General features: G+C 34.4%; 1 protein-coding gene across 1 annotated transcript; it reads left to right on the top strand.

Annotated features, from left to right (window-relative positions):
• The first annotated feature begins 1,242 nt into the window (after positions 1–1,242).
• LOC112040614 (probable phospholipid-transporting ATPase 8) lies at positions 1,243–10,526 on the top strand. The gene is made up of 11 exons (XM_065779082.1): positions 1,243–2,210; positions 3,619–4,952; positions 6,114–6,224; positions 6,315–6,591; positions 6,815–6,903; positions 6,988–7,096; positions 7,198–7,407; positions 7,534–7,659; positions 8,161–8,259; positions 8,660–8,851; positions 9,764–10,526. Exons 1-11 carry the CDS (start codon positions 1,809–1,811, stop codon positions 10,340–10,342), a joined length of 3,528 nt encoding a protein of 1,175 aa, XP_065635154.1. The 5' UTR covers positions 1,243–1,808; the 3' UTR covers positions 10,343–10,526.
• The last annotated feature ends 4,889 nt before the right edge of the window (positions 10,527–15,415 follow it).

The following is a 15,415-nucleotide window of genomic DNA, read 5'->3' as shown; positions in this document are numbered from 1 at the left end:
ATGACAGTCACATCTACTGACGCTTTTGCATGTGGGACAGTTACTACAATATTTTATACTACTACTGAATTTTATGGTCCCAGCAACAAGAACCCAGCTTTACTTTACTCACAAGTGACAACCACTTACGTGCGACTCTGTGACTATAGGGTCCACGCTCTACCCACTGTCGTAGGAAGTGCCAATTGGTATCCAAATACTCAAATACCCGTGTATATGAATATATAATTGCGATTATTTTTAAAAATATTTGTACGTGTGCACATGTTTATACACTAATATGTATAAGATACAAGATACAATTACCATAGTCAAAGGACAATGTATCTACTATCCAGTACTCTAGTATAAGAGCCTTGTACCCAAAATTTGTACACAATATTCATTTAAGCTAATTACCAAAACATGAATTGTATTGTATTTAAAGGATAAAGGGTTTGTTTGGATCCGTTTATTTTGTTGAAATTAAAATTTTTTTTGCTAAAAATATTATAGATAAAGGTAAAAATACTATAAATAAAGGTAAAAGTTAGTTGAAATAATACAGTAGGACTCATAAATAGTATCAAAAAATACAATAAACTTATAAATAGTAATATAAAATAGGAGCCTTGTACCCAAAATTTGTACACAATATTCAGTTCAGCTAATTACCAAAACATGACTTGTAGTCGAACGCTCAAGGACAAAATAACCCAACACAAAACAAAAACTAAAAAAATAAATGCAGATTAAATTTGATTTTATCTTCAAATCCTATTTTTTATATATCAATATTTATCAATTAAACATATGTACACACACATAGACATATATATATATATAAATATAATTTTTTTTTCTCTCATTTACTATCCATCTTTTTTGGCGTGTTACTCGGGTGTTAAGAGAGAGAGAGAGAGAGAGAGAGAGAGAGACGTCTAAAAGTCCCAACACTATGAGCAATGTGGAAGCACAGAATCATGAAATGTCTCACTACAGTCTTACGGTCTAACGTGAACTTCAGCTAGATTTCATGAGCGAAACACCTTGTACTTGTTTTGTAAGGACAGGAGCAACAATCTCCTGCTTCGCTCCTGCTTCGCTCCTACTTTATCCTCTCTCTCTTGGTTTGTTTTTCTCGTTCTTTTTTGCTTTGCTTACAGAAGCGGCAAAAGAAGCTAACTACTACTACTACTACTACTCTAGTATATATCTCATACAAACCTCACTTTTTTCTCTCTCTCTCCAACAATCTAGCTAAACCCCACAAGAAAGAGATCTCTCTGGAACTTCATATGAAAGTAAGGAATTCTAAGAGATACTGAACTCTAATGTTTGCCAAAGAATATTACCCATATTACTTGCAAAGTTTGGAGTACAACAATTCTGTTCTGTAGGTGAGATATTGAATGGAGCATGGTGTTTTACCTTGTGAACATACTTTCTTTCTATGTTTGGTTATAGATGACAAACCAAGTGGTAAATGCTCTTGAAATTATCAAGTTGTAATTTTTATTTTTGATTGACTGCACCAATTTTATCTCAGTGGAATTGGTGTAAATTACTATTTCTGGGTTTTTAATTTTTTTTTAGAATTTGATTTAAAAACATATGCATTGGGAGTATGTGAATATTTATATACTGCAAAGCAATGAGAAATTAATTTTAGAGAAGAAGCTGTGACTTGTGACTTGTTTGGTTGCTTGGTGAATGGTGATTGCTCTGGAAAGGGATAAGAGAGATGACAATGTGGATGGTGATATTGTGAGGGGTAGTTTGGTTTTCTTGGAAAAATAAAGAGACCCATTTGTTGTTAAAGTGTGAAAATGCCAGAAGGGATGAGGCAAAGGATATACATAAATTTTAGGAAACTCTATTCATTTGTATGTTTTCGCCCAAGGTATGAACCTAACCATGCCCAAATTGGGCAGAAAGGGTACTCAAGGGTAGTGTATTGTAATGATCCCGACCATTTGGAGGAGGCAGTTAAATTGAACTACAGGGGAAATTATGTCTCAACTACTAAGTATTCCGCGGCAAATTTTATTCCCAAGTCTTTATTTGAGCAGTTTAGGAGGGTTGCAAATATATACTTCCTTGTTGTGGCTTGTGTTTCATTTAGCCCATTGGCGCCTTATTCGTCTCTTAGTATTCTTGCACCATTGATAGTGGTGATTGGAGCTACTATGGCAAAGGAAGGCGTGGAAGATTGGAGAAGAAGAAAGCAGGTAATATTTGAAATCAACTTTATTTGTTGTGCTATTTTGGATTTTGAATCTTGTAGATACCCTTGGACTTTTCATTCTGTATGTCGATACACTTGTTATTGCAAATTATTCCACACTGAAATATATTTTTGTCAAGTTTTGTGTTACATCTATAGTAAAAAGACTCTGCATTGGTTCAAACAATTTTTTTAAAAAAATAGAAATACTGATATCATTAGAAGTGGATTGAGGAACTGGGTGACTGGGATTGTGGTCATAAATTTTGTTAAGGAAACGGGCAATTAGCATTGGCTTCTTCTAGTTTCCATTAAGACTAGGAGTGCAAAGGCATTGGGGTCCTTGATTGCGAGATTCATAATAAACAAGATAGTCAGCATACATTTCCTTTATCAAGTATTATCAATTAAGCTGTGGTATGTTATTTCTGGCACTTGTGGTACCATAAATGTTCTGAAATAATGTTGGGTAATAGTCATAAATATTGTAATGAACCACACCATGATATCAAACCACTTCTTAAAAATAAGAGTTGTTTTAAGACCAAAATGGATGCTGCATGATTGGAATGAACCACATTACTATACCAATTGGATGTCATAAATCATAATTAAACTGTACTCATCAAAAATTAAAAAAATTCTAGGGGACGGGTTGAAGAGAATACATATTCTCACATATTTCATAAGATCATCCATATTGTCAATCTCTTATACCACCGTTTTGAAGGCCTAGAATGTCTAAAAAATAAATTTCAGAAGTTCATAACTCTAATTTGAATCTCATGAAAACACACATAACTCTTAGCAACCAGACTCACTTCAACCATTCTGGTATTCAATAGTTACCTTTTGCCAATGAGCTCAAGCTCAAATGGAACTTCCTCTTTCAATAATAATATGGAGTGTGAGATCATGAGACCAAGACCTCTTAGGTGTGTCTGTGTACCTTACCAATTAAAAAAAAGTATTCAATAGTTGCTTTCATAATGTTCATTCTAATTGCATTTTTTCATCAGCACTGCTTTCATCCATCAATTATTTTCTACATTAACTCCTACGGTGGACTCTCCAAAAAAAATGTAGGACAGAAAGTGTTGCACATCCTAACAAGTCATTAAATTTAAGATATAGGTGCCACTTTAGCCTCAGGTTCTCTATATGAGCATGATATTTCTATATGGATCACTTTGAGGGCATATTTATCTGTCTGTGTAATGATTCATTTTAGATGTGTCTTCCAATTCTAATCTTACCTGTTTATCAAGATGCATCCTCCTTATCTTTTAATTTTTTTTTCATAATGTTCAATCTGCTGGAATTCTTTCTCGCAGACTTACGCCATCCCTTTATTCTTTGTTTTTCTTTTTCTAATTATGTTGCTACTTCCTGAATGTTGAAAATGGTTTCAGGATATAGAGGCAAATAATCGAAAGGTCAAAGTGTATGATCGTAATAATACATTCTGTGAGACCAATTGGAAGAAAGTTCGAGTTGGTGATATTGTAAAGGTGTGTAAGGATGAATACTTCCCTGCTGATTTAGTCCTGCTTTCAACTAGCTATGAGGATGGGATTTGTTATGTTGAGACCATGAACCTTGATGGAGAGACCAATTTGAAATTGAAGCATGCCTTGGACGTGACGTCCCATCTTCATGATGAAAAGTTCTTTAAAGAATTTAGGGCAGTGATCGAGTGTGAGGACCCCAATGAAAAGTTATATTCATTCATTGGAACTTTGTCTTATGGTGGCAAAAAATACCCACTTTCCATACAACATCTACTACTAAGAGGTTCTAAGCTTAAAAATACTGAATATGTCTTTGGTATTGCTATTTTTACGGGACATGACACAAAAGTGATGCAGAATGCTACACATCCTCCTTCCAAGAGAAGTAAAATTGAGAAAAAAATGGATAAGATAATCTACTTACTTTTCAGTACTCTGGTATTGATTGCTTTTGTTGGATCTTTGTTTTTTGGAATTGAAACCAAAAAAGATTTCAGTGGTGGAAAGCTTAGAAGGTGGTATCTTCGTCCAGATGATACAACTGTCTTTTATGACCCTAAACGACCATCACTTTCTGCATTTTTTCATTTCCTGACGGCCCTTATGTTGTATGGATACCTAATTCCAATATCTTTATATATATCCATTGAGATTGTAAAGGTTTTACAGAGTATTTTTATTAACCAAGATCTGGATATGTATGATAAGGAAACAGGCAAGCCAGCACGTGCACGCACATCTAATTTAAATGAGGAACTTGGTCAGGTAGATATTATACTGTCTGACAAAACAGGTACTTTGACATGTAATTCCATGGAGTTTGTTAAATGTTCAATAGCAGGCACTGCTTATGGCCGTGGTATGACAGAAGTGGAGAGGTCACTGGCAAGGAGGAGGGGGGATCCACTGCCTGAAACTGGTTATGATGTTCAAGGGCATGAGGCTGAAAAGTCAGTTAGGGGTTTCAACTTTAGAGATGAACGAATCATGAATGGTCAGTGGCTTAATGAACCCCACTGGGATATAATACAGAAGTTCTTCAGGGTCTTGGCAATATGTCACACGGCGATTCCTGAAGAAAATAAACAGTCAGGAGAAATTATGTATGAAGCTGAGTCACCAGATGAAGCAGCTTTTCTCATAGCTGCAAAGGAGATTGGCTTTAAATTTAAAAGAGTGACACAAACAAGCATCTCATTGTGCGAGTTAATTGAGAATAGAAAAATGGAGAATAGGTAAGCTCTCATACAACAATTTATTTAACATATTGTAGGTTCATTTAAGTATGGTTTCCACTTCCCATGCAGCCAGCTGCCTATACAACTATTACGGTCATAATTAATTGCTCTATTTTGTCATATTTAAGATACCGTGTTTTTTATTTTGATGTAGAAATTTCCAGCTTTTATTTTGAGGTAACTGTGTCGCTTATAGTCTGACAAGATATGCAATTGACATTTCAAAATTTTTCAGTGTAGATGAAAGATATTTCACCATAATTTTTACATGTTATTCAGGCTGATTTAGCCGGTTTACCTAAATAAAGTACTCCGTACTTACTTTCCCCCTCAATAAAAAAAAGAAAGAAAGTCAGTCAGTCAGTCTGGTTGCACATTTAGATTAATACAATTTCCAACTTTCTCTGCTTTTGAAAACTGCAATCTGATGCAAATAAACAGTAAAATTAATTTCATGTTGTCTATAAGCACAAAACCCACCTGGTAGTTTTTCTTAAGGTCTGAAATCTTTTCGTTATACAGGTGACGAAGTCTGAAATCGTTTTATCTATATAAAAAAAAAAAAAATCTTTTAGAACATGTAACAAGTTATTTTCTGCTCGGTGATCTGTTAGGAAAAATGTTTCTTAAAGCTCTTGCAATCATTAGGGAGACATCAAGATGATAGATTGAGGGAGAAAACTTATACTCTTATGAGGCCTTTCTGCGTAAAAAGACCATGGGGTGAGGGAATGAAGAAAATAATAGAAAAGTGTAATATGTGAGAGATGTGTAGAGAAGTTCTGAAAACTTTATTGACCCCTCATAGAGAGAGACTAAGGGAAAACATGCGTCATGGGATGAGTGTAAATGTATTATTGAGTAAACACCATTTTACCATATGAAAATTTCTTGATTTTAAAGCCATTATCTTATTGTTTTTCATTAAAAAAATTTTGCTTAAAAAACAGGTTCGTTGTTGTGGCTGTCAAATCCATGGCAGCTACATCTAGGTCAATCTCAAGACAAACGCCCAAAATACTACTTTTGGACAGGGCTTGTTATTGTATATTTATTTTTATTGATCTTTTTTTTGGGGGGGTGGGGGAGGACTTCTTTTAGTTTCCTTTTTATGTATTTTTTGTTACACATCATATAACATGGGTTTTTTTCCCCCAGAGACTACGAGCGTCTGCAAGTCTTAGAGTTTAATACTTCTCGCAAAAGAATGTCAGTGATTATAAGGAATAAAGAAAAGAAGTTGTTGCTCCTTTCGAAGGGGGCTGACAGGTTAGAAACCTATGCATACATGATTTATTGTTACATATATGAAGTTGCATGTTGAGTCCATTGATTTTAATTTACTTTCATATATTATAGTGTAATGTTCGGAAGGCTTTCAAAAGACGGACGGAGTTTTGAGTCCCAGACCAAGGATCACATCAAAAAATATGCTGAAGCAGGTCTACGGATCATGGTAATTGCATACCGTGAGCTTGATGAAGAAGAATATAAATCCTGGGAAGAGGAGTTTTCAAAGGCCAAAACATCTGTCACTGCAGAGCGCGATGAATTGGTGGAGAAAGTTGCTGACGTGATAGAAAGGAATTTGACCCTTCTTGGTGCTACAGCCGTTGAAGACAAACTGCAAAAGGAGGTCTGTATTGAAAAATTGAAGTTCCATTATTTAATTTTTAGATTATGCACTCACTATAAGTTTAAGCCTTCTCTGCTGTCTCACACTCTCACTGTATGTGTATATCAAATGGAAGTTAATAATCATTAAGACAAAACAAGATCCTTTCATTCTATTTTTGGAAAAATTGATTGTGTTATGTTATATGATTAGTTTCGCTTTAATTATGCTCTCTGGTATTCAGGTTCCAGAATGTATTTACACGCTTGCCCAAGCTGGAATTAAGCTATGGGTATTAACTGGTGATAAGATGGAGACAGCAGTTAATATTGGGTATTGTCGAAAATTTTGGTGCAGGGATTATATATGTTATTTTTTTCTTGAAGATTCATATTTTAACTATTTAAATTTTTCCAGGTATGCTTGTAGTTTACTTAGAGAGGATATGAAACAAATTGTGATCACTCTGGATTCACGAGACATTGCTGATTTGGAAAAACAAGGGGATAAAGAGGCCACTGCAAAGGTGCAAGATTTTGAAGTACACAACATTGATTTTTTTTTATTTTTTTATTTTTTTATTTTTATTCTTTAGGCAGTAAGTTTCTAAATCATTGACTGTTATAGGCTTCTCTTGAAAGCATAATGAAGCAAATTAGAGAAGGGATGTCTCAGATAGACTCAGAAAAAGAAAGTGGCATCAAGTTTGGCCTAATAATTGATGGAAAATCCTTGGATTTTTCACTACAGAAGGACATAGAAAAGTCATTTTTTGAACTTGCAATTAATTGTGCTTCTGTTATATGTTGCCGATCTTCGCCCAAGCAGAAAGCTCTCGTAAGTGTTATGATTATGCTAATATCTAGTTTTTGCTAGTTTACATTATCTAGGCATATTAAGAATGGCTAGCTACGGTTTTGGCTGACATAAGGATAATCTGATAGAAATATAGAAGATATGCAGGTTACAAGATTGGTAAAAGGAGAAACACGTAAGACAACACTCGCTATTGGTGATGGGGCAAATGATGTTGGCATGCTTCAAGAGGCCGATATTGGAGTTGGCATTAGTGGTGTTGAAGGGATGCAGGTAAATATATCTTTAATTTTTATTTATTGATGCGTACATCTTTTTCTTTTCCTTGATAAGCATCTTCATTTCACAGATGTTCGGAGTTTACATTATTACTTTTCTCATATCCCTTATCTTCCCCCATTTCCCTCTTTAGCTTATTTATGCTCTGTTGAAATTACTGAATGCTGGAGTTTCACATGTTTAGTGCCTATTTCTTGTAACTAATGATTTATATTTGATTTGCATTTGTGAAAAGTTGCAAAAAATTAATGCACATGAAAAGAAGTTCTGATTAGAAACACTGCCTTTTCTTCTCTTTGTTTTGTTTTTGCTGACAATTAAACTGGTTCAAACATTTTCCTCCCAGAGGTTGTGTTTTCATGTAAAACCAGAGACATTGTATATGTCTTATATAACCTACGTATACACAAAGCACACGTTTTATTTGGTGACCGATTCAAGCTAAAAAAAAAAACTGAGTACCCGACTTCTGATTCCAAAAATTTCTCACTGCAGGCGGTGATGGCAAGTGATTTTGCGATAGCTCAGTTCCGTTTTCTAGAACGTTTGTTGCTGGTACATGGGCATTGGTGTTACAGACGAATAGCAATGATGGTAAAACAGTGCTTCTATCTATTTAAAACTCAAACCCCCCCCCCTCCACCGGCCAAAAAAAAAAAGTATATATATATAATCAATAAGTTGAGGAAGCAAAATCACTCTTCCATTATCTGTGTACTCAAATGTTAATTATTTTTGTTTCGACTCTTTTTTTATAGGGTTGGGGTGGGGGGGGGGGGGGGGGGAGAGAAACTAAGAAACTTCTCTTGTTTTTCTTTCTTGCCCTTTTCATGGTGTGATTGGGGTATAAGCTGCATAATAGCTTATGCTTTTCAGTTTCCTTGTGAAGGGAATGATTTGTGTCTTGTTGCAAATGCGGGATTTAAACAACCATTAAACAAAAAGATACATCTTCAGTTGACTTGCATGATCATCTTCTGTTTGGTTAACGCAGATATGCTACTTCTTCTACAAGAACATAGCATTTGGGTTCACTCTGTTTTGGTTTGAGGCACATGCTTCTTTCTCTGGTCAACCTGCATATAATGATTGGTACATGTCATTTTACAATGTCTTCTTCACCTCACTTCCAGTAATTGCTCTTGGTGTTTTTGACCAGGATGTTTCTGCAACACTCTGCCTCAAGGTATGGAATTATTGCCCTTCTCTGGGCTTTATATACAAAGTAAAAGAACTAATGGAAACCCAGGAAGAAACAAATAAAGATAAGAAAAAACCTGTTGTAGCTTTAGCATAACATATGGCCTGCATAATCATGTTTACACATCAGCATATTACAGCTGCCGCATAGCATTGGGTAATTCCACTTAAATGTAAGCAGTTAAAACAAAGCAGTTCTTATTATCTATGCATTATTTAAAATAGTTGTTATCAACATCAATATTTTTATTCTATGAAGAGTATTTCCATGTTATGGATGGTCTGCTTCTCTTGATATTTGTTAAAAAAAAAAAAAAAAAACTTTTGATTTGCATTTCTCTAGTGGAACCTGCAAGAAATATGCAATGCTTTGTAACGGGTTATATTTTTGGAATACAATTGAAGTGGGATTCCTGTTGTTCTGTTTAAGTTCATGTATTTTACAGTGAGTAGTGCTCATTACACATTTTGACACAGTTCCTCGCAGGTGTTTCTTCACTACCATTTGCGCTGCAAATTGGATTCTATACCTACATTTCCAATATTCTTTTTGAGTTATTCCTCCTCACTTCTGTTTCCCGTATATCTCTTTCCTGCTTCTCAAATTGATAGGTTAAGCACACTTAATCTTTACAAGTATGCTTCAACATCAAATACAGTGGGTTCACTTAAGTTTAAAGGATGCCTAAATAATATCATGACATGAAGATAATGTTTCAATATTTGTCTTGCAACTTATAACTGTGGTTCTATATAAACAACAATGCAAGCAAGTAGGTATATCTTAAACAAAATACTCATTTCATAGAATTTCACCATTTTGGTTCCTAAATAATCCTTGAGAGCTTTATCTAGGAGCCTATATAACCATTTATTTCTCATATATCTTTGTTTGCAGTATCCCTTCTTATATTTGGAGGGACTCGAGAACATCCTCTTCAGCTGGCCCCGTATACTTGCTTGGATGTTTAATGGATTTCTAACCTCCATAATTATCTTCTTCTTGACAACCAAGTCGATGATTAAACAAGCCTTTCGGAGAGATGGACAAGTAGTTGACTATGAAGTCCTCGGGGTCACAATGTATTCTTGTGTCGTGTGGGCTGTAAATTGCCAAATGGCAATCTCTGTCAACTACTTCACTTGGATCCATCACTTCTTCATCTGGGGCAGCATTGCCTTCTGGTATATATTCTTAGTTATTTATGGTTATCTCCCACCAGAGATGTCAACAACAGCATATAGGGCTTTTGTGGAAGAATGTGCCCCGAGTGTTCTCTATTGGTTGGTCACCCTCTTAGCTGTCATTTGCACTCTGCTGCCTTATTTTTCCTTTAGGGCTTTCCAAACAAGATTTAAACCAATGTACCATGACACAATACAAAGAAGAGAGTATGAAGGTTTAGAGGCTGAATTACCTAGGCGAGTCAGGAAGAAACTGCATCTTAGGAAGACATTGATGCAGAGGAATTCATGAAGGACAGTATGTTTCTTAACTTACATGAATTGGGATATTTGGTGGCTGTATATGTTATGGTTGGTGTTAGAAGCATAGGTTGGGAATGAGCATGTAGACAGATCGGTTACTCTCACAATTTCATTTGAGTAACCGATTGTGAATATACATTGTGAATATATATTTGGGGCATTATATTCTTTCAGATTACCAATAGGTTGTTTTCTTATTGAGTGATCCATTATCTGTGGAACCGCTTTGAGCCTTATAGATTGTAAAATCATCAAAATTTATATCTTGATTGAGATTTTACTAATTATGAAATAATGAGTATCTACAACAATTAATATTTTTAGAACTTATTTAGACACTAAAAATCATTCCACGTGAATCATAATTTATATTTTGGCATTAGACAAGCTTATGAAATGACTTAAAAGAAACCCTAACAAATAATTGTTTTTTGGGCACCAAATACTGCTTGGTTTTAATGTGATATGTCTTTTAGAATTCACATGATTTTTAAGTACAATTTATTTGAACTTTTGTTAATTTTAGTTCATAATCACTTTTTAAGTGGGTGAATTGAAATAGTTAAGGAAGTTTAGAGTTTTGATTTTTTTTTTTCTTTTTTTTTGAAGTTTAGGACTTAATTTGAAATACCTCTAAATTAGGGGGAAATCATATAATTTACCCTGTTAGTTTTATTAGCCACACACTTTTTCGTCCTTTACTTTTTTTTTTTTTTTTTTTTTTTTTTTTTTTTTTTTGTTACCTTTTTGTCCTCAACATTTTCAATATTTGAGCCCCACCCAACACTGGAATCTGTTCTGCCCCTGGCTACAAGTATCTATGGCCACAATAACTAGAAAACAAGCTCCTTTTTGTTTTGGAAAGCCCAAAATATGGAAATGGTTGGAGGTAATTTAAATTGGAATAAGACAAATGATACAATTATACAACTATTAAAGTGACATGTTGTGATTAGTATTTTGTTTAATGAAAATGATGTTGGTGATAAGTCCATATAAAGCGATTTTAGTATTACACCAATAACAACTTAGTATCCAATAAGTTGTGAAAAAACAAAAGAGTAAACTTTTTATTTTCTAGTATTTGCTTAAATTGTCTTCCTAGACCACTCAAAGATCTGAAAAGAAGGGTCTCAACAGTTTTGGCTCAAAACTTCTACGTTTAATGTATTTGTTGACGACTTATGAACTCAAAAAAGGCTTAAATTCTCTTTATTCGTCTTTTAGGGCGAAGCTTGTCACTGGATACAATATGATTTGGACTTGTCTAATATATCCCTTCTTTTAAGTCAGTAATAAGTGGTTATGCATGTCACATTTTTTTTAGAGATAATTATAATATACTGCTAATTTCACAATTCGAATCATTTCTTCTCTTGACCTCCAAGCACTTAGTGCATGGGGAGGTGTTAACTCAACTACAAGGCCCTTGACGATTATGCATGCCACGTTAATTTACAGAATTTGCTTGGAACTTACTGTACTAAAATTGGAACTTACTGTACTAAAAAGCATTAACAATGTGGTCCCTTGATTGAAAATGATAATTCTCCACTTCACGGGTCACCTCTCTCATTTTCCTTGACATGAAAATCACATGATATTGGCCATTATGGCACAAAACGTGTTAACCACAAGGTCTAACCCAACATCCCCGTCAATATTTTGCACACGAATCCCTTTATAATTTTTATTATTCCTAGAATCCTAGTCTAATCTAAAGTTATAAGCAATGCCTATATAAGAGAGGCAAGGGGTGCCTATCCCTAATCTTTATTCCATCATATTTAACTACCCACTAATTTCTAGATCAATTTCAACATTTCAGGATAATATTCTTTAGAGCGTCCCAAAAATAATTTAACCTTTTTAAAAGATGTACTATAAGTAAGGAATATCAGTTCCTCAGTGCATTTGTTGTAGCTTACTTTCTAGTATTATGGTCCGTTTGGATACCGCTTATTTTGCTAAAAACTGAAAATACTATAGCAAAATAATTTTTAAATGTGTGAATAGTACCATGGGACCCATTTTTAATATTTTTTTTTCTGAATAAAGTACTTGTGGGTCTCATGAACAGTGCACGGGACCCACTGAACAGTGCATAGTGTCTCTAAAACGCATGCATAAAAAAAAAAAAAAAAAAAAAGAAGGAAAACGCAAACGCAAATGCAGCTAGTGAAACGCAATTCAAACGCACAATTAGTGTGTATTTGGCAACACTTATTTTTGTTAACTTATTTTACTATTTAACTTATTTTTGCTACTATTCATAGGCCATACTGCACTTTTTGGTACTATTCATGGGTCTCACAGTACTATTTCAGCTAACTTTTACCTTTATCTACATTACTTTCAGCAAAAAGTTTTCAATTTCAGCAAAATAAGCAGATCCCAAACAGACCCTTAGTGTTGTTATCATCATATTTAGCAATGCAACAACACCGAACCATTAACATTAAGAATAGGATAAGCCCATAGAAATCAGCTCCAATTATATTCCAAGCCAATTTGAAAGGCTTGTAGATTGAATATATACATGATTAAGAAGTAACTTTTTTATTTGGGGGGAAAAAAACTAAGCAGTAATGTTTCACTTATGTGAAGGTCTTGTGAAAAAATTTGGGAAACCAATATCATGAGTTTGCACTTTGACTTGGGATACACTTGCTCACCAGTGAGTCTTAAGTAAGATACTGTCAAAGGAAAAAGAATAAAATAAAAGGTAAAATATCTATCCCAACTCTAGAGGACAAATGGGCTTTTGCTTTTTTTGGGCAAATTATATAGCACTATGCCCCCCTTCCCAAACTAATTGGAGAAATTTCCCTATTTTAAAACTCGATTTTTGATAAATCAAGTTAAAAAAAAAAAAAAAAAATTCTTAAGCCCTATAGTGACGTTTTAAGGAGCCTATAATGACGTTTTAAGGACCTATAGTGACGTTTTTTAACTCGACTTCAATGAAATCGAGTTATAGGTAAAAAAAGGCCACTATAGGTCAATTTCATTGCCTATAATTCGATTTCATTGAAGTCAAATTAAAAAACGTCACTATAGGTCCGTAAATGTCACTATAGGCTCCTTAAAAATGCCACTATAGGGCCTAACTCGATTTATCAAAAATTGAGTTTTAAAATAGGGGTATTTCCCTAATTAGTTTGCAAATGGGGACATAATGCTATATAATTTTCCCGGAAAGGGCAAAAGGTCAGATAGTCCCAACTCTAGATTTTATGGACAATCTAGAATATTATTCAAACGTTTACTATGTATCATATATGACAATGACATACACTTCAATCTAGTTTGTTATATTAGAGACACACACCAAAAAAAAAGCTTTATGGAACTGTTACAAAAGTTTAAATGCTCAAAATACCCTTGATTTTATTGTTGCAAATTCCTGTATATTTTTCCTTTACTTTAAAACTCTCAAATTGTAGACCATACACATGTTATATTTTAGTTTTTCTCAAATGAAGACGCAGTCTTAACCTTTTGTCAAACTTGTTAGATTTATCTTTTCTCAAAAAAAAAAAAAAAAAAAAAAAAAAAAAAATTGTTAGATTTATCATGGTTCAATAAAAAAAAAAAAAAAAAAAAAAAAAAAAAAAATTGTTAGATTTATCATGGTTCAAGAGTTCCAAACTCATTGTAAGCCCATGTATCTATATACTTGTGGTGCAAATAAAATAATCTGAAACCTTAGTATTAATTTATGCTTAGCTTAAAGTTAGGTATTATATACTGTAAACAAGTTGTTAGATTGAATCGTATTAATTTTTCTTCTATTTTATATTTCCCTCGCTTCTAACTTACTCATAATTTTAACAACAATTATACCAAAAAAAATAATAATGATAATAAGAGCAAGATCATCAATTTACATTTCCTGTTCACATAATGATCTTATATATTAAGTATAATTCCAAAAGATACAAGAGAATAAACCGTATCCTTTTTGCCTAACACCAATAGAGGTCGGTAATCCATCATAACATTAGGAATGGGTTTTTCCACGGGTTTGTAGATTTGGTGGCAAAGTAATGAGTACAAAAGGGACATCAGCATTGAAATTCTATTATTAAAGAAAGAATGATAACATGTTGTACCTATAACCTATAATAACCTATATTTCCGAATCACACAAAAGGCTAACTTGTTGGGCGTGAGAAAGTCAGAATTTTGTCCCTCTTGAGTCTTCAACAAGGATGAATGAGTTTGAAACAGAATGTTAAAGATGGTCATAATGCACTGCAGCAAATCATTTTCATTACTGAAATTCGGGTATGTGGGGCCTTTTTAAGCTGTAAAATCTTGAAAATTTTGGGTTCTAAGAGATATTCAACGCATTTGATATCTAGCTAAGCTTCATTAACCTCGTATCACTTCCTTTGACATTCAAATCAATCTTGGGCAATGACTTCAAGCTCCCTACAAAGGGTTTTCAATGCGCTCGAGATGTTCAAAGATCAGTATTTAACGGTGTATATAATATCACATTATTTAAAATTTTATACGTGATAGTATTTGTGGGGCCCGTGGGCCTGATAGCCTCGGCCCATCGGGTAGCAGGCCCAAGGCTCATGCCGAGGAACACTGACTATTCAAGGCTAAATTGGGGAAAGCCTCTTTTCCCAATCCACGCCGAGAACCTCCTCATCCTCGGCCTGACAAGGGTGATTTTCGGGAAAGACCAGACCCAAAGTAAGCTGTCACCCTCGCATTTAAATTCACCTAATCCCCCTGGACGCATTAATGGGGATATAACCCCTTAGCAGGGCAATGTTGATCAGAGTGAACCACTCGAGTACTGATAAGGCCTCTGATGGGACGGACGGCCAGAAGAGTGGCAAATAAATGATCAACAGATGGAATAAGGAGATAGGAAGATGAAGACTATATAAGGAAAGCAAGTAAAGTAAAAAAAGGAGGGGGGGAAAAAGAGAAGCAAAAGGCCTCCTCGGCCCATGGCCGAGGAGCATCCTCCCAGTTGTAAAGAAACTCTAAGTATCTTTTTATAAATGAGAGTTGATGCTTGATGAACGACGGTCAGCGC

Source organism: Quercus suber, unplaced genomic scaffold (assembly GCF_002906115.3).
Source record: "Quercus suber isolate HL8 unplaced genomic scaffold, Cork oak 2.0 scaffold_198, whole genome shotgun sequence".
Lineage (NCBI taxonomy): Eukaryota > Viridiplantae > Streptophyta > Magnoliopsida > Fagales > Fagaceae > Quercus > Quercus suber.
Note: the sequence above shows the minus strand (reverse complement) of the source record. Positions and strands in the feature narration are given on the sequence as shown.